This window comes from Cynocephalus volans, chromosome 5 (genome assembly GCF_027409185.1).
Source record: "Cynocephalus volans isolate mCynVol1 chromosome 5, mCynVol1.pri, whole genome shotgun sequence".
Classification (NCBI taxonomy): domain Eukaryota; kingdom Metazoa; phylum Chordata; class Mammalia; order Dermoptera; family Cynocephalidae; genus Cynocephalus; species Cynocephalus volans.
In genome coordinates this window covers 93,118,900-93,146,792 of record NC_084464.1, presented here as the reverse complement: position 1 = coordinate 93,146,792, position 27,893 = coordinate 93,118,900, and the positions used below count along the sequence as shown (strand labels likewise).

General features: G+C 36.3%; 1 protein-coding gene across 1 annotated transcript; it reads left to right on the top strand.

Annotated features, from left to right (window-relative positions):
* Nucleotides 1-45: 45 nt before the first annotated feature.
* UBE2J1 (ubiquitin conjugating enzyme E2 J1) lies at nt 46-27,096 on the top strand. The gene is made up of 8 exons (XM_063096663.1): nt 46-201; nt 7,184-7,257; nt 8,374-8,505; nt 10,823-10,907; nt 11,194-11,299; nt 16,976-17,105; nt 18,775-18,894; nt 23,503-27,096. The coding sequence occupies exons 1-8, from the start codon at nt 171-173 to the stop codon at nt 23,779-23,781; spliced, it is 957 nt and encodes a 318-aa protein (XP_062952733.1). The 5' UTR covers nt 46-170; the 3' UTR covers nt 23,782-27,096.
* Nucleotides 27,097-27,893: the final 797 nt, after the last annotated feature.

Genomic DNA, 27,893 nt, shown 5'->3' with positions numbered 1-27,893 from the left:
TCGTCCGCACCCTCAGCGCCCCGCCCGCAGTCCGAGCAGGGCAGGGCGGCGCCTGCGGAGGCTCCCTCGGCCAGGCCCAGTGTCCCCGAGCCGCGCTGAGACCCGGCAGCAGCGGCGCGGAGAGAAGGTGGCAGCGGGCCGGGAGGCCGGAGCCGGGCCAGCGATCCACCATGGAGACCCGCTACAACCTGAAGAGTCCGGGTGAGCAGGGCTGGGGGCGGGGGGCGGAGTGACCCGGGACCCCGGTTCCGGCGCCGCGGTGCCCTCGCGTCCGCCGTCACTCGCGGCTGCGCTCCCGTTTTCGCGCTCTACGCGAGACCGCCGCCTGCCAGGGAGGTGCAGGCCGCAGGCGGGGCGGCCAAGCGGGCACCAGCTGCCAGTCTCAGGGACCGGCCAGCGTCCCGCAGCACCCGGCCTCTCCCTTTCCTCCTCTTGGGTCCCGTAGAGTTGGGTCACTAACTCATCCCTAAGAACGAGTACCTGCATCCTGAACACCGTCGTTATCCCCCTCTCGGTCACTGCCACTGGACTTTTATTAGCTGTTTGACTCAATCATATTTGAGGATTTGGTCGTTTAAATATCGTATTTGCAGCATTTGGGGCACATAGAATTGCAGACATAAAGGAATGTTCTGTAACTAAACCAGTTAATCAAAGAGCTAAAAAACAAAAACTAGTTGAGCCGTGTACTTGAGAGCTAACCATGATTTTTACCAAACTGGCTAATATGATATAAATCTGTATTCAGTTATAGAATTTTCCTTTCCTGCATTTAATGCGCCTAGTGCATTTACAGAGGCAGCCCAAACAATTCTAACCTCCAGTTATTTTCTGGTGCTTTATAAAGATACAGAAAACTAACCAGCTCTCTCAGATTAAGGTAGGCTTGAAATGAATCACTATCATTCTGTAAATGGTATTTATTCTATTTGTGCCTTGATAAATTTGTCAGGAGGGAGAAACCCCACTGTTTAGCTCTAAATGATAAATCCTAGGATATTAGTGATGGTTTGACCAACTCTTGCTGCTTAAATTTAACATCCAAAAAAGCTGCTTTTTAGTAGGAATCAGCAAGACTAGGATCCTTATGGAAAGGGTGACATGGTGAATCTTTGATTTTTAAAAATGTTTCAGAACATGCAAAAACTCCAGAAAAGCCTGAAAATATTGATAGAACAGAACTTTTGTTAGCTTGAGTGCTGTCAGGCTAAGAAATATCCTTAGGTGAGCAAGTGTGTAGAATTGGTGATAACATTTTGGGGACCATAAACCCCTTTAAAAATCTGTTGAAAGAAAAGCTTAATTTTTAAGCTTAGATGGTAAAATGATTGAATTATTTGGATTATGGTAAACTTAAACTATTTAGGTAAAAATGTGTGGTGACTCCTTAGGACAAAAGAAGTACTTAATGGAATGTCTAGAGAATAATGCAAATGAGAGTAGTATTGCAATTTGGAATGGAGAATTGGTGGAACCCCAGAGGTTGTTGTCAGAGGACATTGCTCAATTTTGATACCTGGGGTTAGATGATAAGCTCCTACTAGCTGTATCATAAATTGCCCGTTTTTTGGTTTCATTTCCTCAAAGGTGGTGTTGCTGTTCTAAAAAAAAGAGTATTTTTTAAAAATCTTTTTTTTGTTATGTATGGATCATTTGGAGTTTATGAGAAGGTGAATTAGATGAGATATGGAACTTTGTGAAAATGATGGGAGGCCTAGTGAAAATACTTCCTTCTTTTGTTTTATTCTCGGTCCTGTGATATTTTTAGAGTAATGCCTATGTGAAAGGAAGTGGTTAAAAACACTACACAATGTAAGGCACATAACCCTTTCCTTTCCATCTGATGTGGGGTTGTCACAGAGGTATGGATGAGAAAATTAAGTGAAGACTATACAGATAACTGGTTAAGGGCCAGCGTAGTAGCATGTGGGTAGTAAATTTGTTCTTTTTGTAGGTGGGAAAACTTTTTCTTTATGATTTTTCTGGAATGGACTTGTCATTGCTGTTGTGTAGGACCACTTTATAAGCATCTGAGTAGCCTGTCAGTAGTTGTCTCTGGATCAAGCTTCCTGATCCCTGTTTGGGTTTGCTCTGGACAAGGTAGTAGTATCTTATAGTATGAAGTAGGGAGATCTGTGTGTAAAGAACCTCCTTTGGCAACTTTCCTTGGAAGAGGACTATGTCATGTACAGCAGGTGATGGACTGATGCAAAGATACCCACTACCTCCACCAGAAACCCAGGAGTTATCCTGTCCATGCCATTTGTGTCAATTGTACCCTCATGCTAATCATTCTCAAGCTTTGATGTCCAACTCAGACCCTTCACCTAAGCTATAGATATGTAGAACTTGCTTGTGACTCAACATCTTCATTCAGATTTTTCATAGATATAAAAAAATCTCTACAAAGTATAAAACCCAGATTCATCAGTTTTCTCTCCTCCCCCAAACTAGCACCTCACTCTAATATTCCTTATCCCAGAGATTGACAGTACTCAGGCACTCATGGGAGTCATCCTTGATTTCTTGGTCTACTCTTTTGCTCAACCCCTGCACTACAATACACACACACACACACACACACACACACACACACACACACGAGCACACACAAACACACACACACACACGAGCACACACAAACACACATATCAGTCACTATTGTCATCAGATCAATGAAAACAAAACTGATTAGATCATTCCTCAAACTGAAAATTTTTCAGACGCTTCCTGACAGCTGTGGATACAGTTCAAAGTAAACTGCTTAGCTTGGACTGCAGGGCTGCTCTTGATTCAACCCTTGCCTTTCTCACCAGTCTCATTACCACCACTCTTATACTCCTTTGTATTTTTACCATCTATCCATTTTGCCTGAATGACTTTTCAGATGGAGCAGCTTTTCTCACTTATATGCCTTGGTCCTTGCTAGAACCTCTGCTTAGAATGCCTTTCCTTTAATTCATCTGAAATTCCTATTAATTCTTCAAGCTTCTTTAAAATTCAGCCTTGTCCAGAGCCCCTAGGCAGACTAAGGTAGTCCCTATACATACCTGTACATGAATATTTAGTTGATATTACCACATTGCATTGTAATTGTTTTCATGTCTTTCGCTACTCACTGTGAGCTTATTGAGGGTAGGAAGCAGTTCTAGGTCATTCTTCTATCTCTTATACCCAGACATTCTTTAAATGTTTGTTGAACAGATACCCTTGCAGGGTCTTTCTGTGCAGAAATATCAGTCCTTAAACATTTTCATAAGTGTCTTCATTTTGTGAGCAGGAAAAGACAGTTGGGGAGTGTGACATTGGATTCATGTCCTCAACCTACCTGCCTCCTGCACTTCACTCATGCTTTGGGAATTAATTAATTATATCAATATAGTTGCTTTTCAAGAGAAATTGATGTATGGGAGTCAGTGGCCTGTAAAAGATCCCTTTATTTCTAGCTAGATGTTGGCTCCAAACCCCAGTGTAAGCCCAGTGAGCTAGCCTGGGCATGTGAAGAATGCTAATGCCTAGGCCCATGAAGCCTAGAGCTTAGATTCAGTGACTATGTGGCCTTTCTATAAGAAGGAAGAACAAGAGCAGGCATGCAGGTGCTACTCCCCTCCTTCTCCCTGGCACATCTTATCTCACCACAGTAAGTGGGTTCCATGGAAACCTTGCCAAGAGATTAGAGAGCAGCTAGAGTGAAAAAGTTTCCCTTCTGGCCATGTGGAGACAAGAGATAGAGTGTCAGGAGGGGTAGACTATGCTGTAGCCCTAGTTGCCAGGCAGCATTTTGAACTTGACTGTTCCATAGCAGTGGTATTTCTCTGCAGGAGCCAAAGGAACCATGCTGTAAGGCCAGCTACATATGCTGATGCATGGTTTTGAACCAGGAAGAATCATTGAGAAGGCCTTCTATACCAATCCGTTTTTAACTTTAAAAACTCATGACCTGAGAAAGTAGGGGGGATGGGGGGAAGAATGAAAAGGAAAGAAGAGTTGTGCAAAGAAATTATTGACTCTCATTTGACACATGTAAACATTGGGTCACAATAAGATTAAGTGACTTGTTAAGGACTAGGAGCTACAAAATGTGACAGCCAGAATTTTAATGCAGCTCTAAATCCAGAGTCCCTGTTTGTTTGTTTGTTTCTTTTTTTTATGGAAGCATTCAAAATATATGTTATTTCTGAAAAAAATAGATTATGGAAACACTAGACTAATCTTGCCTTCCATTTGGCTGTGTGGCTTTAGCTCTCACATGGTATGTCCCTGTATGGCCTGTGTATAAAATCAACATGTTTAGTTGTTGAGCCTTTACAGGACTGGTGCAAATACATTCTTATAGCAGTTCTGACCCTTTCTTTCATCTCTTGTAATATCCAGGTAAAACTGTTGGATGTTTATTTTCTTCTCTCCTATTGAACTGAGCTGAGTGGAAAAGAGACAGAAAATGTGGAAAGGGTATGGAATGGCATAAAAACTGACTCCTTCAGCTTAATCATTATTGTAGTCACCCAGCTGCTGAGGAATTAGGGAAAAACAATCTCTTTGGCATCTTTGATTGCTGACAGCAGCCAAACTAACTACATAACAGCTTCCATGATTTTAATTATATCTAATGATTTTAATTTGAAGGAGTGATATTTTTATGTGGCTTTAAACCAGGGGTTTTCAATCCTTGTTCCATGGGCTACTTCAGGAGTAAAATAGATGGCAGGAGAATAAATAGCCTGCAGGCTCTTCCATGTTGACCTCTTCAACCAAAACAGCTCTATGTTATTTGTTTTACATATTGGGGATCTCATTAAGTTTTTATTTGAATAAAAGATTTTGTCTTATTGTCCTGTAAGTTTGAAAACCATTACCTTTAATCAGATTAAAAACAGGTATGTTGGGAGAAGACAGTAAAATTCAATTCAACTAATATTTGAGGGCTTACTCTGTGCTAAGCCCTGAGGAGACTGCAGTGAAAATGCACACTGTCCATACTATTATTTTGCAAGAAAGACAGATGTTAAACAAGTAATTACAAGCTAAATGAACTTTGTGAAAGGTAAAATACAAAATGTTATGATGGCATATAGCAAGGGGACTCAATCTAGTTCTTACAATGGTGGCTTCTAAACCTAACTGGTCATTAGCATAACTTGGAAAGCATTCCTAGTCTCCACCACCTTCCAGGACTCCTCAGAGATTTTTCTTTGCCCAGGTGGGAATCTCTGTTCACTTCTCTGAGGGAGGACAAGGGAAGGTGTCAGGAAGACCTTCCTGGGGAAATTACTTAAAAGTCTGGTGGGAGCCAGTCTAGATGATGAGGTGGGGGAAGAGGGTCTGGAGCAGCATTGCAAGCTGAAGAAATCTTATTGTAGAAGGCCTGGAGTAGAGAGAAGATGGAGTGTATTCAAAGAATTGAGCAGAGCCTACCTAGTGTGTAGAACTTAGAGAGAGAGGGTATCTCAATAAGTGCGTGTTTCTAATAGCATCTATCATGCTGTTTTGTATTTGACTGTGTTTCCCCCTATCCCCCACCTCTAAGTTTCTTGGTGACCAAAACTATATTTTGTTTACAGTTCTAGCTGTAGCATCTAGCTCCTAGTAGGAACTCAGTAACTAGTTGATCAAGTGAACAAAGTCTCTGCCTACACAGGCATAGTTCAGAGTAGGAGATGGAAAAGAATATTAGTAATTATGAAATAGGATAGTGTCTTACCTTTTTTTTTAAGCTTAGGAACCCTTGATTAAATTTTATGCAAAAGTACTGATACATACCTACAATCCTGTTCTGGTTGTATATATGTGAGGGTTGCTTCTCATTAGTTAACTTCTCTTCCCATAACATTTAAAACTATCCTCTACACATTTTACTTTTACTATTCCCTCTGCCTGTTCATACCCACCTGGGTAATTCCAACAGTCTTTTCTTTCAAATGTCGGTACCTGACCTCTTTTCTCTTCTGTCTGCTCCAAAGTTAGGTGCCCACCTGGTCCTCCCGACATCTGGCACATACCTCTGTTATGCAATATTGAATTGTATCAGTGATTTCAAGCAGAGTTTTGAGAAACCTTTTCCCTGGCTTTGCCACTCCAGTATGCTGACATTTTTTTAGCACCTACAGCTTGAAGTGAGAGAGATTGGATCCAGAGCACATATCAAAGGATTGAACTTTGATATGTGCTCTGTATCCAATAGGAAGGAATGAGAGTACAGATACAGAAAGGATTGTAGATTGTGATAGATTGTGAAAGTGCACTCCTGCTAACAGGCATTTATCATGGAGATAAAAGGCTGTGCCATTAACTGAAAGAGGTGAAAGAGAGGAGAGAGAGAATAGGTGTGAAATAGTTTTGGGGTGCTAGGTGGAGAGAGTGTGGGCTGGCAGGTTACTAGAGAAATGGAGGAACTTTACATGGCATCGTGTCCCAGTGGATGGTGTTGATAATGACTCTATAACGGCTTGTGTGGATAAAGAGGGAAGTATAGGTATAGGTGGGGTGAAAAAAGTTGTGGGGTAAGTGGATTGGAGGTTTTAATTAAGCTGCAGAATCATTTCAAAAAGGAATTTATTTAGGGCCATGGAGATTCAGTGAACTCAGGGGACAGTCCCATTAATTTAATGCAAGGTAGTGGGTGGAAAGTCCCAAGAGGCAGAGGATATAGGGGAGTTTACTCTTCATGGAGCATGAGTTCCATTTTTGTTAATATAGATATTTTAACAAGGTAGAATCAGACTGCCTATATTGGAATCCCAGCTTTGTCATTTACTAGTTGTGTGACCTTGAGCAAGTTATGTAATCTCTCCATGTCTCCGTTTCCTCATCTGGAAAATAGAGATAAAAATAGTACCTGTCTAGTAGTGTTGTTTTGAGGATTAAATGAGTTAATATTTATAAAGCACTTTAGATAAGTGCTACAACGTAGGAAGTATATGTAAGTACTTATTAAATAAAAATAGTGTCTTCCGTATATATTTAATTCAATACATAACTCTTCAAAAGTATCCCATTCTGCTAATGCCTATCTACCGTTTCCTTCCCCTCCTCTCCATTTCTCATAATTAAACCTTTACCATATGAGCTAGTCCTTTATACATTTTTCATTGAAGTAGGAACATTTTCATTAGGCTTGTAAGTCTGTGCTAATCACTCAGAAAAGTATATTTTAAATGTCTCTGTTTTATGAATTTTATTTCAGCTGTTAAACGTTTAATGAAAGAAGCAGCAGAATTGAAAGATCCAACAGATCATTACCACGCACAGCCTTTAGAGGTTAGTTGCTATCTCTGTATTCGTCATATGGATTTTAATACTTTAATATTTAAGACAAATTCTTTAAAATGATTTTTTCACTGCTTTGAGTCATTAGAGATGTGTTTGATGTAGTGTATTGATATATTTCCTATATTTCATGAGTATTTCAGTAGCTATTAAGGATCAGACATTTTAAAAGAAACAGATTTCTGATCTCTGTAAAATGGGTCTCGGGTGCTAATTTGTTGTTAGGTCTTGACTATGAGGGAGGAGAAGTAGAAAGAACTCTAGACTCTTTACAGTTTGAAAGACCCAGTTCCTCAAGGAGTCTCTGCAGCTACCCTGGGCTTTTTTCACACACATCTCTACATCTCTTCAGTCTTATCTGTAAAAGGAAGGTATTTAAATGTGCTCAATCAGGTTTTCATGGTAATAGTGAGAATAAAAATGTAATAATGTATATGTAAGTATTTTGCAAACTGAAGAGTACTTGGTAACTGTAAGATGATATTAATAGTAAATGTATTAATATTACTGACATTTATAAATAAATTCCTTAGGCATCTGTAAGAGATGCCTATTTTTAAGATTTGTTAAAATAACCCAAATTTGTAGTGATTAATTATATGATAATTATCACTAGTTGATATCTTTCAAGGATTAATTTCCAATTTAATTAAATCTATAATCTTATTTATGAATACATAACAACACTCAGAAATTTTTAATGCATTTATTTAAGAAAGCTTTTTAGCTCTTATGGGACATGAAAGCTAGATTAAACAACTTATTTATAACTTTTATTTGTTTATAACTTTTATTCTTGAGACATTTTGTACATTAGAAACTGTCTTAGCAATAAAATAAAGTAACTTTCTTTGGTAATATTTCTAATATTCACATTGATAAAAATGATCAAACTTTTTTTTTTTTTTTTTTTTTTTTTTTTTTGTCCTTTTCGTGACCGGCACTCAGCCAGTGAGTGCACCGGCCAGTCCTATATAGGATCCGAACCCGCGGCGGGAGCGTCGCAGCGCTCCCAGCGCCGCACTCTACCAAGTGCGCCACGGCTCGGCCCTAATGATCAAACTTTTTAATATTATCGATTCCTTGTGGATTATTGTTTTTGTTCAGGATAACCTTTTTGAATGGCACTTCACAGTTAGAGGGCCCCCAGATTCTGATTTTGATGGAGGGGTTTATCATGGACGAATAGTACTACCACCAGAGTATCCCATGAAACCACCGAGCATTATTCTCCTAACGGTAAGAATCTTTGTCTTTGTGGTCCAGACCCTGGAACTGTAATTTTTCCCCAAAAATAATTCCTACAAAGTTGATGCGCCTAAAAAGTGCTAATAATACTAATGAATGCATATGCATAAATGTCATAGCATGGTTGTTAGGATTCAGTGAATTAATGTATGCAAAGTACTTGGGACAGTGTTTGGCACATGGTAAGAACTCAGTGAAGGGCAGCTAATGTTATTGTACCTTGTATTCACATCTCCTTCAACTTCCCACCTTTCCTACACTCTTTTCCTCAGTTTCCTCATCTTTACAATGAGGATAATGATACCTACCTCATTGAATTGATGTGGTATTAATTTAGTCCCATGTTTTATGTATAGCTCTTTGAATAGGACCTGACACAGAATCCTCAATAAATGTTAGCAATATTATTACTATTTATATCTCAGAATCTCTCCCCATCTTTACATATTTTATCTTCATGTGAAGGAAAGCTATTGATCCAATTCCTCTCTTAATTGTTAAGCTTTTTTCCCTTCCTTTCCTTTAATTATAACTATGTTTAATTTTCCCCTAACCTTGAAAAAAACAAAAACAAAACACAAAAACCTATCTGCATCTGTTACCACTTTAATCTGTTCCTATTTTTCTCTTTGGTAACCTCCAAGGCATCCTTACTCTAGGTTAGCCTGTCACAGTCTTGCTTCCACACATAGTTCTCAGTGTGAACATGCTTACTACACCAATCTCAGAAGCCCATTTGAGAGATCCTACTGCCTTCTCTCAGCCTTCATCCTGCTCCATCTAAGTTAAATATTTGACCCACATGGTATAGCAAGTGGTGAAGCAAAAGGTACTCATCCATAAATACCAAATAAATGCTACTTTTACCTATATTTGGTATAATAGATAGAGCATTCGTTTTAGAGCCAATAGGCCTAGATTCTGCTGAATGCTCTTGTGGTTGCACCATGGGCAGATTATTTAATGTCTTTGAAATTCAGCTTTCTTGTCTGTCAAGAGGAATGTTGTGTATGGTAAATACAATCACACTATGAAGTTCCTGGCATATAGAAGCTCCTTAACAAGTATTAGGTGATATTGAGAAATATTAATGCTGGCAATAGGACTGGAGAAGGGTCCTGGAGGCACCCTGCTGTGTCAGGAGTCGCTTCATTTAGTTGCTAGATCATGGGGAGAGCCAAGTGGTCTGGGGGAAAGGACTAGTGCATGGAGAAACTGGTGATGGTGGTGGTGGGGTAGTTGGCAGCAGCTCTTCACCAACAAGTACAGAAATATTTCAGTAGTTTATTAGTGGTTGAATACCCGTACTAGCCAGCTGCCAAAAGAAAAAAAAAAAAAAAGGTTAACCAATGGTGTGGTCATATTTACCATACTGGCTGAAAAACCATCTCTGCCCTCCTGATATTCAGTACTGTACTCTTTCTGGTTCACTTCCTCTCTTTTGAGAAGTTTTCTCCAGTCTTTAATCAACAAATATTTATTAAACATATGTCTCATACCAGATCCTGTGGGTGCAGCAGAGAACAAGTCAAAGTCTCTGCCCTCTGGATCTTATATTCTAACTTCATGCCTCTTCTTCCTCACCCTTCCCCTAAGTATGGATATTCTATAAGTCTTCAGCTGTTTTCTCTTATTTCTATGAAATGGCTTCAATGATCACCTCTGTGAAGAATGGTATCAGAAGTATGTATTTATCTCTCTAAATAAACATACCTACATTTCTACCTGCCTTCTGGACATTGTCAATAGCTTTCCTACCAAGACATCAGATCCATGTACAAAACTGAAGTTGTTATCTCTGATCTTCCTCTTCTGTGTTCCTGCCTTGTTAAATAGCATCATCCTTCTGAAAATTATTCCTGTCTCAAAGCCTTTCTCTCCATGCTCTTCCTTACCAACATCTAGTTAGGTGATACTAAGACCTTAGGCTTTATCCTAGCCTCTTGCATGTCTTTTCTTTTAGACTCTTAACTGATACTAGCTCTGTGTTAGACACAGAATAAGACATTGGTAAATATTTATATATTAATTATTTAGATTTTAATTGTGCAACTCGGTTTCAGAAAGGTGCTATAACACCTTCTAAAAACAGCTTTTATTACTCATTCAGCATTTAAAAAATATTTTTGGAGTACTTATAAGAGGACAAAAATCTGTGCCCCCTTAGAGGTTACATTCTTTTAAAATTCTTTTAAAAATTATCTTTAAATTATTATTTATGTATAAATATATAAAATATATATTACACTTAGAAAGTATGAAATATTAAGCATATATATATATTTTTAATGCATTATTTATTCCTAAGGCTAATGGACGATTTGAAGTGGGCAAGAAAATCTGTTTGAGCATCTCAGGACATCATCCTGAAACTTGGCAGCCTTCGTGGAGTAGTAAGTATTAATTTATGTGCATACAAATCTTATATAACTTTAGCCAATTCATAAATATGAAATATAATACCTTGAGATTGAAGCTGTTTGGGATAAATAATTTGATATTACTGAATAAATAATAAAGATGCTTTTCATGTCTAGATTTTTGCCACCGTTTTAATACAACCCCCATACTTGTATCTCTTCTGTGAAAGTCTTCAAGTCTTTTTTTTTTTCTCTTTCCAGAGCAGATCCAGTTCCTTTTACAAAGCAACTTACATTGATGTTTAATTTTTTATTTCAGTAAGGACAGCATTATTAGCCATCATTGGGTTTATGCCAACAAAAGGAGAGGGAGCCATAGGTTCTCTAGATTACACACCTGAGGAAAGAAGAGCACTTGCCAAAAAGTAAGTTTTGCATGTCATTCTCTGTTAAGGTCTGAATACTATTCTGGGTAATAACTGTTAGGAGATAGGCTCTGTCTCTTACTTTGTGGCTTACTTTGTAAGTTACTGTGACTACAGGATCTGGTCTTAACCTTTGTTATTTTAGAAATTCAATTGTACTAATTTCCTTGGGGTGACCAGAATCTAAAGAATTGATTTCATGCTATTTAGTTTTAAAAAGTAGTTGATAATATCCCACTAAGATTTATTTTACTACAGTGGGAGATATATGAGGGTACTTCAGAAAGTTTATGGAAAGTTTTTTATTTCTTTTAATTCTATTTTTCCACAAACTTTTTGAAGTACCCTCATATTCTCCTGTACTGGTCATTAGTCTCCACTTGGACAGTATTACAGATGGAAAAGAACCAGAGCAATGATTTTTATGTAGCTTTCCACAAGATTAAAAACTCCTTGAGGGCAGGGAGGGAATCCATTTTATGCATCTTTGTATCTACAGTATCTAGCTCATAGCAAGTGCTCAATAAATGATCTGGAATAAAGCAAAGGAGATTTTCTTTATCAAGTTGTGATTTCTCAGTAGTATTGCCATCTCTTTTTTTACAGTTGCATTTTTGTCTGTATAACCAAGATTAGTCATTCAGTTTAGAGTATTTTCTTCTTTGAGTAGTGCTGAGATCTAATTCTTAATTTTGATAATTTTCCTGTTCTTCGGTCTGCTGCCTCTCACCATTCAGATGTATTATGTTAATTAAATTATAGCATATTTTACCACAGCACCGCCCAGAGTAGGCCCTCCACAGATATTTGTTAAATCAAATAGTTAGATTTTAGTATCTGTAAGATTTGGTGACTTCCTGGTCTCATTAGCAGCTTTTATTTTTAAACCTTCTTCCCAAATTCTGAGGACATACCTTACTTGCCACTACTGTTCACATGTTATAATATGTACTTTGGATGCATAGTACTTGTTTTTATTTGAGTCCCTACACTGGCTTTCTATCTTGATACTTTTATCCAGTTGATTTTATGTACAAGGTAAAAAATAATAATAAAAAAAGAACTTGATTTCTTGTTCTTGTTTTTCTAGGCTTCTCAATGTGTATATTCTAGGTTCTCAGTCTATGATAGAGGCCTTTTAAAAAATGATTTTGGGGCTGACCCATGGCTCATTAAGGAGAGTGTGGTGCTGATAACACCAAGGCCATGGATTCAGATCCCATATAGGGATGGCTGGTTAGCTCACTGGGTGAGCGTGGTGCTGACAACACCAAGTCAAGGGTTAAGATCTCCTTACCAGTCATTTAAAAAAAAAAAAAAAAGATTTTGCATACTAAGGGGGAAATTTATCGCATTAAATGCTTACTTCAGAAGAATGGAAAGATGGCAAATAAACAACCTAACACTTCATCTTAAAGATCGAGAAAAACACAAACAATCCAAACCCAAACTTAGTAGATGGAAAGAAATAATTAAGATCAGAGCAGAACTAAATGAAATAGAAACCCCAAAAACAATACAAAAGATCAATGAAACAAAAAGTTAGTTTTTTGAAAAGATAAATAAAATTGACAGACCTTTAGCTACACTAAGAAGAGAGAAGACCCAAATAACAAAAATTAGAAGTGAAAAAGGTGATATTACAACTGATACCTCAGAGATACAAGGAATCATTAGAGACTACTATAAACAACTATATGCCAACAAATTTGAAAATCTGGAGGAAATGGATAAATTTCTGGACACATACAAACTACCAGAACTGAGGCAAGAAGATATAGAAAATCAGAACAGATTAATAACAATAAAAGATATTGAAGCTGTTATCAGAAGTCTCCCAACAAAGAAAAGCCCAGGACCAGATGGATTCACTGCAGAGTTCTACCAAACCTTCAAAGAGGAACTGATACCAATTCTCTACAAACTGTTCCAAAAGATTAAAACAGAGGCCATTCTCCCAAACTCTTTCTATGAGGCAAACATCACCTTGATACCAAAACCAGACAAAGATACATCAAAAATAGAAAACTACAGGCCAATATCCTTGATGAATATAGATGCATAAATCCTCAATAAAATACTAGCTAACAGAATACAGCAACACATATGCAAAATTATCCACCAAGATCAAGTGGGATTCATCCCAGGGATGCAAGGTTGATTCAACATATGCAAATCAATAAATGTGATACACCACATCAATAAAAGCAAAGACAAAAACCATATGATCATCTCTATAGACACTGAAAAAGCATTTGACATAATTCAACATTCCTTCATGATAAAGACTCTCTACAAGTTAGGTATGCATGGAAAGTATCTCAACACAATTAAAGCCATATATGATAAGCCCACTGCCAATATCATCCTGAACAGGGAAAAGCTGAATCCCTTAAGAACAGGAACTAGACCAGGATGCCCACTCTTACCACTCCTATTCAACATAGTGTTGGAAGTACTAGCTAGAGCAATCAGAGAAGAGAAGGAAATAAAGGGCATCCAGATTGGAAAAGATGAAGTCAAACTGTCCCTGTTTGTGGATGATATGATCCTATATACTGAACAGCCTAAAGCCTCTACAGAAAAACTCTTGGAGTTGATAAATGATTTCAGCAACAGGATACAAAATCAACACACAAAAATCAGTAGCATTTCTAGACTCCAGCATTGAACATGCAGAAAAAGAAATCAAGAAAGCTAGCCCATTTACAATAGCCACCAAAAAAATAAAACACTTAGGAATAGAGTTAACCAAGGATGTGAAAAATCTCTGCAAAGAGAACTACAAACCACTGTTGAGAGAAATTAAAGAGGACACAAGAAGATGGAAAGATACCTGATGCTCTTGGATTGGAAGAATTAACATTGTGAAAATGTCCATATTACTCAAAGTGATCTACAGATTCATGCAATCCCTATCAAAATTCCAATGATATTTTTCTCAGAAATGGAAAAAACTATCCAGACATTATATGGGATAACAAAAGACCATGCATAGCCAAAGCAATCCTGAGCAAAAAAATTAAAATAAAATAATAAAGCTGGAGGCATAACACTACCTGATTTCAAAGTATATTACAAAGCTATAATAACCAAAACAGCATGGTACTGGCATTAAAACAGACAAATAGATCAATGGAATAGAATAGAGAACCTGGAAGTCAACTCATGCACCTACAGCCATCTGATCTTTGACAAAGGCAGCAAGTCTACATACTGGGGAAGAGACTGCCTCTTCAGCAAATGGTGCTGGGAGAACTGGATATCTGGGAGAACTGGATAATTTATATGTAGGAGAATGAAACTAGACCTGTGTCTCTCACCATGTACCAAAATCAACTCAAAATGGATTAAAGAATTAAATATACATCCTGAAACAATAAAATTCCTTAAAGAAAACTTAGGGGAAACACTCCAGGAAGTAGGAGTGGGTACAGACTTCATGAATATGACCTCAAAAGCACAGGCAACTAAAGGCAAAATAAACAAATGGGATTATATCAAACCAAAAAGCTTCTGCACAGCAAAAGAAACAAGAGTCAAAAGACAACCAACAGAGTGGGAGAAAATATTTGCAAAATATACATCAGACAAAGGACTAATATCCAGAATATATAAGGAACTCAAACAACTTTACAGCAAAAAAACAAATAACCCAATTAAAAAATGGGCAAAGGAATTGAATAGGCATTTCTCAAAGGAAGATATACAAATGGCTAACAGACACATGAAAAAATGCTCAGCGTCACCCAGCATTCAGGAAATGCAAATCAAAACCACTTTGAGATGCCATCTCACTCCCTTCAGGATGGCTAATATCCAAAAGACTGAGAATGATAAATGCTGGAGAGGTTGTGGAGAAAAAGGAACTCTCATACTGTTTGTTGGTGGGACTGCAAAATGGTGCAGCCTTTGTGGAAAATGGTATGGAGGTTCCTCAGACAATTACAGATAGATCTATCATATGACCCAGCTATTCCACTGCTGGGAATATACCCAGAGGAATGGAAATCATCATGTCAAAGGCATACCTATACTCCAGTGTTTATTGCAGCACTATTTACAATAGCCAAGAGTTGGAACCAGCCCAAATGTCCATCATCAGATGAGTCGATACAGAAAATGTGGTATATCTACACAATGGAATACTACTCTGCTATAAAAAAGAATGAAATACTACCATTCGCAACAACATGGATGGACTTAGAGAAAATTATATTAAGTGAAACAAGTCAGGCACAGAAAGAGAAATAACACATGTTCTCACTTATTTGTGGGAGCTAAAAATAAATAAACACACAAATAACGGGTGGGGGGAAGAAGAAACAACAATCACAACAATTCCTTGGACTTGTTAAGACAAGTGAATAGATATGATGTAGTGGGGAGGGAAGGGGAGAGAGGAAGCGGGGAAAGAGGAATGGGTAAAGGGTCACGAAAATCAACTACAATGTATACTGAGAAATTAAAATAAAATAATAAAATAACAACAAAAAACTAGGTCCAAAATAAAAAAATAAAAAATGATTTTGCATTCAGCCATGGTGGCAGACTATCCCGTGGACAAACTAATGCATTCAAAATAAATACTGTCTTTTGAGTTTCATTTGACTTCTCAGTTAAAAGTGAATACACTTTAAGGCAAATAATTTGTATATGACCAATTTTTAAAGGGATATGGACAACAGAGCTTCTTCTGGTGAAACAAAAAAAATCAATAAGTACTAAATTTATGCTACTTTTACATATACTTTGTATATATATGCTATTTCATAAATTTAAGTAGCATGTTCTTGAAGACCTAAGTCTTTTGAATTATATTGAACTAGAATTACTATTTTAAAAAACAACTTTGAAACAAGAAGTTCAGCAATGTAACTATATATCTCTACATGTTATGCATATTTATTTCCAGTAATTCAAATCCTCATAGCACTCTTGTGAACTTTAGGGAAGTTTTGGCTTTATCTGGAATACAAAGAGGAAAATGGAAAAGTAAATATATGTTAGGAAATAGTCTAATTAACAGGTTTATCTTGAGTCTCTACTTAATATAATCAGTGATAAATTCCGTATTTGTATTTTCCACACGCTCTCCCAGGTCTTCCAAGTTGTACTGCTATTTAGATGAATATGATTTGTGAATTTTTTTTCTAGAAATATCTGTATTTATAATACTAAAAATATCTATTTTTTATTGACTTCTTTATTGCTTTATATATGAGGATTCTTTAAAAAGTTCATGGAAGAATACATATTACTGTTTAATTCCATTTTTCCATGAACTTTTTAAAGTATCCTTGTATGTTTCTGCTAGATGATAATTTGAGCTTTATAATGTACTTTTTTCACAGGTTTAAAATAGGCTTGTTATATGTGATCTTGAGGACAGTGTGATAGATTACTTATATGTTTTCTCATTCTGTAGATCTACAGCTTATTTTTCTTTAGGAAGTTTATTGAAAAAAATGGAATCTAAGCCCTGGATTTTTTTATAGTCTCAGACTATAATTATTACCTTAATTGTCTAATTTATAGCACGTGGATGAATGTGATGTAGATTTGTCTAGTGTTCTTTTCTTTTAATTTAATCATTCAGTATTTGAGTGTTTCTATAAGAGGGAATTAACATTCAATTATTTGTTTTATATTCATAAAAAAATTGTTTCCTGCCAGATCACAAGATTTTTGTTGTGAAGGGTGTGGATCTGCCATGAAGGATGTCTTGTTGCCTTTAAAATCTGGAAGTGATTCAAGCCAGGCTGACCAAGAAGCCAAGGAACTGGCTAGACACATCAGTTTTAAGGTATTGTAAATTTCTAAATAAATTCTAATTATGAAGCGTTTTGTTTACTGCTGAATTCTGGATAGAAAGGAAAGCAATATAGTTCTATTTCAGTAAGGTTTTGCAAATGATTTTTTTGTTACAAAACTTATAATCTACATTCACAAAGACACTACAGCATAATGGGTAAAGCTCAGACTCTGCTATATAATGCCAGGGTTCCAGTCCCATCTTTGCTGCTTATTATTAATTAGTACGATGTTAGACATATTACTTAACCACTTTGTGCCTTTTTTTTTTTTTTTTTTTTCCTCTTCTCCACAGAATCTTTTTTTTTTTTTTTTTAATTTTATTTTGTTGATATACATTTTGGCTGATTATTGCTCCCCATCACCAAAACCTCCCTCCCTTCTCCCTCCCCTCTCCCCCCAACAATGTCCTTTCTGTTTGCTTGTCGTATCAACTTCAAGTAATTGTGGTTGTTATACCCCCCCCCCGGTTGTGTGTGTGTGTGTGTGTGTGTGTGTGTGAATTTATATATTAATTTTTAGCTCCCACCAATAAGTGAGAACATGTGGTATTTCTCTTTCTGTGCCTGACTTGTTTCATTTAATATAATTCTCTCAAGGTCCATCCATGTTGTTGCAAATGGCAGTATTTCATTCGTTTTTACTTTGTGCCTTTTTCTACTAATGATACCTATCGTAGAATTGTTGTGAGGATTGAGTTAATATATGTAATACATGTATTGCATTTAGAACTCTTTCTGGTGCTTAATAAATTCTAGCTATTATTATAGAAAATATAAATAAGCAATAAGAAGAAAATGACAATCACCCATAATCCCATCCTCAAAGAAATAACTATTGTTAATGTTTTGGCATATTTCCCTTATATCCCCTTATTCTGCATATGTTTTGCTCAAAAATGGATTATATAGTATTTTAATACTTTGAGTGGTCACACCCATATTAATGGAATTTTATTAGCTCCACACAGAAAATGTCAGCCTGTATTAAGCAACATGTACCCTCTCCATCTTCTCTTCTCTATGTCCTGACTGTCTTTCTAGGTCCGGTTCTTGGAAGTTTTTCCTTCTATTTTATTGCAGAACCTGGAAGAGGATGTGTTCAATAAATGTTGGTTATTTTCTTCCTTCTGAGGACTCCTGTTACACTTAAAGTTGCTTCTCTGAAAATCTTAGGGCCAGATGTGTTTTGTACAGCAGAATTTTTCAGATTGGAAAAAATATTTTACATATACTGTATGTAAACCACGGTAGAATCTGGGACATCATCTCAGAATCAGATTTGTTAATATTTCCTCAGCAAACACCAATGTTGGATAAAGACTGTGAACAGCCTCACATCAGTTCATGTCAGGCTTTGCCTAAAATTTACCAGAAAAACTTTATTTAGAGCTTTTTAGAATTGTGGATTGTGAACCATGGGTGTTGGTTTTGTCCCTTCCAAGTAAGAGCTCCTTGAGAACAGGGATTGTTTATGCCTCTTCCTGTAATACCTAGCACAGTGCTGGACACATGAATGCTCAATGCTAACTGATTGATGGTAGATGTTAAACTAGCAGTTAAATCCAAGAGAGGGAATGTAGTAGGTTGTGGGTTATTCCATTTTCTGTATTCTGTGTGTTTCCTGTTTTAACACTGCTTTTTGATGTATCTTGTTTATAGGCAGAAGTCAATTCAACTGCAAAGACTATTGCTGAGTCAGACTTAAGCCACTCTTTTTCACTAAATGATTTACAAGATGATATACCTACAACATTCCAGGGTGCTACTGCCAGTACATCGGTATGGCTCTTGTCTTTTCATATATATGTATATCTATATTATTATCATTATTTGTAAAAGGAGGAGAAGATCCCTAGATCAAATATCTGAAAATTTTGATTCTCCTAAGAATTAGATTCTAGCCCAGCTGTTCCTGTAATGAATTATATTATCTTGAGCAAGTTATTCATACTTTCAGGGCCTCTGGTTTCTTTTTTCTTAAATGGGGCTGGACTAAATAATTTTTATGTCATATTCTCTGTCCATAATTCTCTGAAAAGTTAGTTTCAGTATAGTGCTAGACTCTGAACAAAACGAAATATACGTATGTTAGCCGCTTTCTAAATAACATTTGGCAGGTTCGTTAAGTGCATTAAGGCACCAACTTAATAAAGACCTGGAGCCAAAAATTTGCCTTAGACTTGCTCTGTCCAATACAATAGCCACTAGCCACATGTGGCTGTCTAAATTTAAATTTTTTAATAAAAATTGAATGAAGTAAAAAAATTCAGTTCCTCAGTCAAACTAGCCACATTTCGAGTGCTCCATAGCCACGGTTGGCTAGTGGCTGTCAGATTACACCGTGTAGATATAGAATAGTACCTATCATTGCAAAATTCTATTGGATAGTGCTACCTTACACATAGTAAGTGTTCAGTAAATAACGAATGAAAAAATGAATGAACGGTATGGGTAGTGTTAATTGTGCCCTCACCTATTGTCTAAAAATTTTGGTGAACCTAGATGATTAGAGAGATATATTAAAAAAATATGACTGTATCAGAGCTAAATTAATGGATATGGAGAAAAACAATGACTTTCTGTGTATAAAAGACGAACTGTCTTTTGGTGTCTTTTTGGTAACAGATTGTTAAGTAGCCACATATCATTCTTTTTTTTTTCTAGTTTATAGAAGATTTCAATGGGTCAGGAAAATTGAAATAGAAACTGGGCAAATATAGACTTGCCCTTTACCCAGGAATAACTTCATATATAGTGGGACTGAATAGTCTTGAGTGGGTCTCTCCTACTGAGAGTGAGCTGGGCAGAGAAAATAGGTTGAAGAAGAGCAGGGGAGAGGGTGCTGTAAAGGAAGTAAGTACTAAGTAGCAGGACTGAAGATGGAGGTATATAAGAAAAAAGTGTATGTGGATGAGTTTAAATTGTTTTTACGTGATCCCATTCTAATTTTATGAATTGCAGAAGAATATAATGAATTAATTTTAAAGTCAGTGTATGTTTTAGTATATATTTGAAATATTAAAGCAAATTTCCAATTACTTTTCACCTTTAGCATTCTAATTGTTTCTTATTTCATAAATAGTTTTTAAAAAAATATAACCATTCTGTTACAAAGAGGAGGGTGGTAACCTTGTTTTTCACCTATTAGGACAATTTTTCTAGTATTTGTGTTGTATTTAAATCTGTCTTTTGTGTATTTTAAATCTATGTCAAGTCCCTTTGTTACATATTCCAGTTATAACAACTGTAATTTATCTCACTTCCCAGAATGTAAGTTCCTTGAGGGTCAGGACTGTCTTTTAACTTTTCCATTTTTATCTTCAGTGCCTGGCTTAGTACCTCCTATATAGTAGGTGGTCAATACATATTTGTTGATTGGATGAATGAATCTTAGGATTGGCACTTTCGAAAAATATTTGGAACGCGGTTAAAGAAACCAAGAAGTTTAAGTAAATTAGAGTGTACAAACAATAATATTATTTAGTAGTATTTTCCATTTTGATTTTAATGTTCATAGAACTTAGAATTCTTTTTTATAGATATAGGTCATTAATTGAGACCAATTTTGGTTAAAATACCAATAAGCAATAAATAGTCTACAATTACAATTAAGCTTTAAATACATTTACATATAAACTATCTCAGAATGTGATTATATAATTTGACCACTATGGAAGTAACTGTAACCTGGTTTTGGCTAGGTGTGGCTGCTTTGCATGCAAGTGTAAGATAAATTCCCTGAGACCTTATACATCAAATCCCAGATAAGCTAGGTTTTTTTTAGCCTTGAGGGGGGTGAGAGATTGCCAGAAGTCTAAATACAGCAGATAACATCAGGCCATCTGTTGCTTTTTGATGCAGATTTTTTAGCTATGTAGAAATTGGAAAAATACTGATGGTTGTTTTATGTTCTTTCAGTCTATCAGATTTTCTCCTCTTCCCAGGGATTGAGGTTCTGAATAAGCCATTACATTTTGCATTAAAAAACAAACACAAAACTCTCTCACAGATGTTGGTTATTCTAGGTTATTATAGAAAAATTGATACAGTATGTATTACTAGGGACTTAACTATGAGTATGATTGTTTTAAATAGGAAACATTTTAGAATTTTAGAATGTCAAGGCACTAGATTTTAGTCAGTGACATCCAAAAGGCATCTGAAACATAGGAACCTAATTAAAACATTATATCTATCTAAATATTTCCATTAAGTATATGTACTAAAATATCACCTAGAGTTAATGTTTTAAGGAATTGGTTTTCTAAACATATTAATCATACTAATAAGGGACTGAAAAGCTGTCCTAAGTAAAATCACAAGTTTTTTTTTAAAACCTAAATCTAGATGCCTCCAAAGGGATATACTCATAGTAACAATATTAATAATAACTAACATTTAATAAGCAATTGTGTGTCCTAAGCACTTTCTATCATTATCTCATTTAATCCTCACAATGCCAAATTGGATGTTATTCTCATTGCACAGATGTGAGAGCTGAGTCTTAGGTTAAATAACTTGCTTAAGGTCACACATCTACTAAGGGGACAAACCAACCTAGTAATGATAAGTTTCCTGCTTTGGTCAGGCTTATGGGCAGAATAATGTTCTCTCCTCAAACTAATGGAAACAAATAATGTGTATAAAATAAAAGCTTTAATTTGAGTCAATCTCTTGTGCTAGTTTCTGGATTGATAGCACCATCATGTTTTTTTATTTTCCTCAATAACCCATTTTTCCTTTATTTCTTGAGTACTTTAGCTCTATTAAATGCTTTTATCATTTTGGCTGAGCAATAGAAAGAATGGGAGATTTCAAATGGAATGTTTCTATATTGGCTGCCATAACTCAGTACAATTCAGTGAGTATTTATTAACTCACTATATGATGCCTGTGATGATGTATAACTTCATAAAATGCTGCAGCTTTGTGTGTCTGCTCTCTTCGGTGAGCAGATTGCTCCTAGGAGTCCTGGATTATGGAAGTCCAAGTTCATGCAACTCTAATTCAGTATCAGCACTAACTTTTATTTATAACTCAAAGTCAGTAGTTCCTTTCTACCTCTGTATTATGGGTCATTACATTTCAGTGATTTCAGAGTATTTAAGCTTTTAATGTTGAGATGAATGTCAGATTTAAAATAGAAATTCATCTGCAGGTAAGTTAGATTAGCAGTTTTCTCCCTTAATGTTTATAGCTGTTGCCAACACAGAACACATCCTCTTACCTTTTAAAATTATTTGAATTACATTTTTTATTCTTTTTCTTCCAAATATTTAAATTTTCTCTAATGAAAAGTATTTTAAATGTTTTATACTTAATCAATTTTAAGCTGTTTTGAGTAAAGCATGCATTCTTATTTTTTGTTTGAAAGAATGTGGATTGGCATAATGTAAAATCAATATACAGGTTGCTTTCAGTAAAAAAATCAAAGGACATTGTGTTTGTAGAGCTAGAGTTAAGATGTCTACATAAATAAAATGGAATTTATGTTTTGTAGAGTATCCCCAAATATGCCATTACCATTTTTTCTTATTTATAAATCATATTTAAGATTTTGAGTCACTCGGTATCACGTTGTGTTTATGCTTTGGCTGACCAGTTGAAGTAATAGAAAGCAGTTGTCATCCAGGGCTTAATGGGGAGCAATCAGTGTACCAAAACAGAGGATACATTGAGTCCCACAGGACGTACTCCAGATTTTTCTCAGCACATACCTAGGGAACTCTTGACAACATAAAGTATTCAGTATTAAGAAAAACATGCTTCTGGACTTGTGTTCAATTCAATTGACAGGAATTGCAAGAAAGGATAAGCCTGGTTTAAAAACCACACCTAATTCTTACAACAATATTGCTGTGAAGAATGTACAGTTTGAAGTTATTTCTTATGCTCTGTGATTGTTGGTGGAAGCCTGTTGATACAGTAAGAAGGTATCAGGGAAAACCCTAGTTCATGAAAGGCACACTATTGAGAGTTGCCTGTTTCGCCATTTAGAATAGCTAATTTTCAAGCTGAAAGTGGAAATAAAATTGCTTCCCTCTTTGAATCTACTGAGAGAAGGGAAGTACTCAGGTGCTTAGCAGATACTACTTGAGTTGCTTCTGAGGGAGAGTAGAAAGCCATCTATGGAGCATATGGGTAAACTCTTAACTAATCTTATCTGTTGTTGATAAATTCCTCCTCTACTTACTGAGTACTCAGTAAGTTGTGTTGCTGTTTTATTCAGGAGGGTGAGGTATTAGTCTCAGCATTCAGGTAATTCTTTGTAGTTTTGCCTTTAGTCATATTTAGGACTCTGTGATTCTGTGTGTTCTTGACTAGATAACAAATATATATACAAATTTTCTTTGCCAGTTTCAAACAATATTTCTTAAAATTTCCTAGTATGGAGTCCAGAATCCCTCAGCAGCATCCCTTCAACAACCTACCCAACCTGTAGCTAAGAATACCTCCATGAGCCCTCGACAGCGCCGGGCCCAGCAGCAGAGTCAGAGAAGGTCATCTACTTCACCAGATGGAATCCAGGGCCAGCAGCCAAGAGCCAACCACACCAATCATGGTGGATCAGCTGTATTGATTGTCATCCTGACTTTGGCATTGGCAGCTCTTATATTCCGACGAATATATCTGGCCAATGAGTACATATTTGACTTTGAGTTATAATATTGTTTTGTGACTTAAGAGCTGTGACTCAACTGCTTCATTAAACATTCTGCATTGGGTATAATCTAAGAATTGTTTACAAAAAGATTATTTTGTATCTACCCTTCATTCCTTTTTTGATCCTTATAAATTTAGTATAAATATAGCTAGATGTTCAGGCAATGTCCAGCAGTGTGTCCTGTTTAGTTTAAGGGACCGGAAGTCAAAGTTCCTTGTCTCACTCTTTGATCTGCTTTATAGGGAAATAACATTGTTGTTTCTCATGCCTCAGCTTCTTTTTATGTAAATTTGTGATACTCTTCTGTATAGCCCTTTGAAATTTTCGGATAAAAGATGGTGTTTTAAATTCCGATGAATATTACCAGTTACTCAATACCATTTATTGAGTACTCTGTTTCTACTTATGTAAAATGATATAGGGATAGAAGAGTTGAAAAGGGAAAGCAAAACTCCTCTAGTAGCTTCCTCAAAATGTCATTCATAAAAGATACACTGGGATTGCCCATTCTATGCCTTTGTTTGTGTCCTAAATATTCTTCAGTAAAAATAATTTTATTTCTGTCAAACATTTATGAGCAAGTGAAATCACATTTTTGTTATTGGATGTTACTTGAAGAGGGAGTAATTTGTAACCACTTTGATATGCTGTTACTATCCCCCTCTCTATGATGTGCACACAAACTTAAAAAGAAAGAAAACTGTTCTCCGTAGATCTTTATTTTAAGGAAGAAAGGGTGCAAGCCAGGAAATTGCTTGATTTTCTTCTGAAACTTAAGTGAGAGGATCTTAAGATTTGAATGTTTGCTCTGCTTTGAATTGTATTATCTTTTGAGATGTGTTATATGCCTAACTTTGCAATCACTATAAATTGTAATTATTCCGAGAATATACATAATGTCGAAATATTTCATGTACCATTTTAATAGAAAAGCTCAGGGCCCAATTAACAGTGGTAGAAGTCAGAAAAACATTTACTTAGAAATGTCCACCTAATCAAAGCCCAAAAAGGAGTTTTCAGTGGAAAAATCAATATATAACTTAGCGCTAGCTAGCTCCACAGACGCTAGTAGATAATGTTATCATTTTAATGCCTGGTGAGACTATATAATCACAGTAAGACTTTCCCTTCAGTGTGTTCAGTTAGCAGCATTGAGGATGTTGTTAATGAAGATTTAATCTTTAAATAAAGGCAGTCCCCAGCTTTCAAATAGGTTATGCTCCAAAAGAGCATTTGTAAGTTAATTTTTAATGTTGTAAATGGTATTTAGGTTCTATACCAGTCCACCAAAGTTAGCCCATATGTATCTTGAATAGTTTGGGGGAGAGTATTCATAAAGTCCTTATGTGTTTTTAACTAAAATTATAGGCAAGATAGAAACAATTTATAAAATCACTTAAAAGGCAAATTTAATTTTACTCCTGTTATGGGACTTTGGTTCTATTAAACATCAGACACAATTTCTGTTTTCATTTGATAGACTGTTTTCCTTTATGTCTGCATCTAGAATAAGAACATATTGTATACTATTATATAATACAGAGTTGTCTTAACCTTTAATAAATTAGCATTTTAAAGATGTTTACAGATTGTTTCTGTTACATCTATAGCTGAAGTTGGTAAAGTCTAAAAAGCCCAAGGACTTTATGAAGACCTCCTATGTGAGGAAAATTATAGGTTACCATTTTATAACTTTATTTTCGTGAGAAAATATATTCTGAAGTCTTGGTTTGGAATACAAGACACTAGAAATGTTGGTTCAGTGGTCAGTGGCCTCCCAGCAAGTAGGCACTGACCCAGCTGGGAAGGCCAGCTAGCATTATTGCCTGAGAAGAAATCCCCACACCATCAGCCTATGCTGAGATTAATTGTGTGCTAAGAACAATCTTCCGTCTATTTCCTCTCAGTCACACTTGAGCCAGCCTCTGGGTCCATGTGACCATGGGGTGTACCTGTACTTTAAAAGTAAGCCAAGGGCCGGCCCGTGGCTCACTCGGTAGAGTGCGGTGCTGATAACACCAAGGCCCCGGGTTCGGATCCCATATACGGATGGCCGGTTCGCTCACTGGCTGAGCGTGGTGCTGACAACACCAAGTCGAGGGTTAAGATCCCCTTACCGGTCATCTTTAAAAAAAAATAAATAAATAAAAGTAAGCCAAGAAGATTTTGCATCATGCAGATCCTCCTCTTATCTGATCTGCCTCTCTTCCCTCATTCGTCAACTAACTGGCCACCTGCTTATGTGTGTTGGGATTTTTTAGCCTTTGATGCATACATCTGAAAGTGGCACATTTTGCTCCTTCCATTTCATCTCAGCTATGCCCCCCAAAATCCTTAATTGTCGGTCTGACCCCCGTGTGGGGTTAATGAGCAAAATTGTTCTTTGGGGCTTTTCTTACTCAAACCCCACTAAAGGGCCTCTTCAGAAAAATCCCACTTTTAAAAGTCCCACTTTTTTTTTTTTTTTCATGACTGGCTGGTACAGGCATCTGAACCCTTAATCTTGGTGTTATCAGCACCAGGCTCCATGTAGTGAGCAACCGGCTCACTTTATAACCCTACTTTAGCTCCTTAGTTCCAGCATAAGGCCAATCTGGATGTATAATCTGGTAGGTAAAGGCTTAGGACTCCTTTTTACCCCAATCCTCAGATCTAGGTAACTCATGGCTTTTTCTTTGACCAACATAGCACATGACTACATATCAAGGTAGTTAATATAGCATGCTTGAAAAAATATATAATGTCTGTTTTACCTGTAACTGTTTAAGCCAATGAACCTTTCAAATTGTATGTAATGTGGGCTTTGATGTAGCACTTTACATTTCCATGCTGCTTATTATTGTTTTATTCTACTGAAATAAATGAATTTCATCAAGATTCATGAAGTTTTAAAAAAACTTCAAAAAAATTGTTTATTGTTTTGACGATGGAAATATGAAATTTCCTATTTCAGGAGAATAAGAACTCTTTTTGTTATTTTTGGCTATGAATAAACTTTCTGGTATCTTGAGACCATTTTTATAGACCAGAATCAATAAACAAGTAAACCTCACATATTTGGACTTCTTTGAGCAGAAACCTAGGCTGAAGTGCTGAAGAGCCTATATTGTTTTATTACCTGCAAGTTAATTTATGTAAAGTGAATGCATCTGGTGAATCTGACTTTAACAAAGAGTAATGTGTACATTAATATATGTACTATTAAAGCCTTTGTGGGAGGCTGTGCATTGCTTTAAAGCTGTTTGGAACGCCTCTTGAACAGTTAGTTGCCTTCAGAGCTAGATTGAGCTGCTCAATAAAACCAGTGACTTTATTCATACCTTGTTTTTGATGAAAGGTTGTATTCTTTATGTCATCCAGTCTTGTCTCCTGTTCATTCTATCTCATTGAACATCTCTCTTGCGTCGTTCCACTTCTCTTCATGCTCACTGCCACTGCCCTAATTAGCTACTATCTCCTCTGAATTCGTACAATAATCTCCCAACAGGTTTCCAGTCTTACCCCATTCCTCACACTGCAGCCAGAGTCTTCTCAATACACAGACCTGATCCCATCTATCCCATTGGTCTTAAGATCGGCTCAGATGCTTAACATAGGACACAAGGCTGAGTGTGACCAGAGTCCTGCCTAGCTTTCTGGCATAATCTGATCTCAGCAAATGATGCTGGGGCCTTCCCACAGCTCTGAGCATTAGCCACTGAGGCTGATCCTGCGTTCTGAGAGAACGAGCAAATGTTAAAGTTATACCATTCACTGCCTCACACCATATATAAAAATTAACTCAAAATGGATGAAAGCCTTAAATGTAAGAGCTAAAATTATAAAACTCTTAGAAGGACGCAGTAAATCTTTGTGATAATGGGTTAGGCCATGGCTTCTTAGATAAGAGATCAAAAGCGCAAGCAACCAAAAAAAATTTTTAAATTTCATCAAAATAAAAAACTTTTGTTTTAAATAACACCATCAAGAAAATGAAAAGACAACACAGAATGAGAGAAAACATTTGTAGAGCACACACCTGATAAGGGACTTGTGTCGGAAATATCTAAAGAATAACTTAAAATTCAATAGTAAAAAAAATAAATAACCTGATTAAAAATGGCAAAGGATTTGT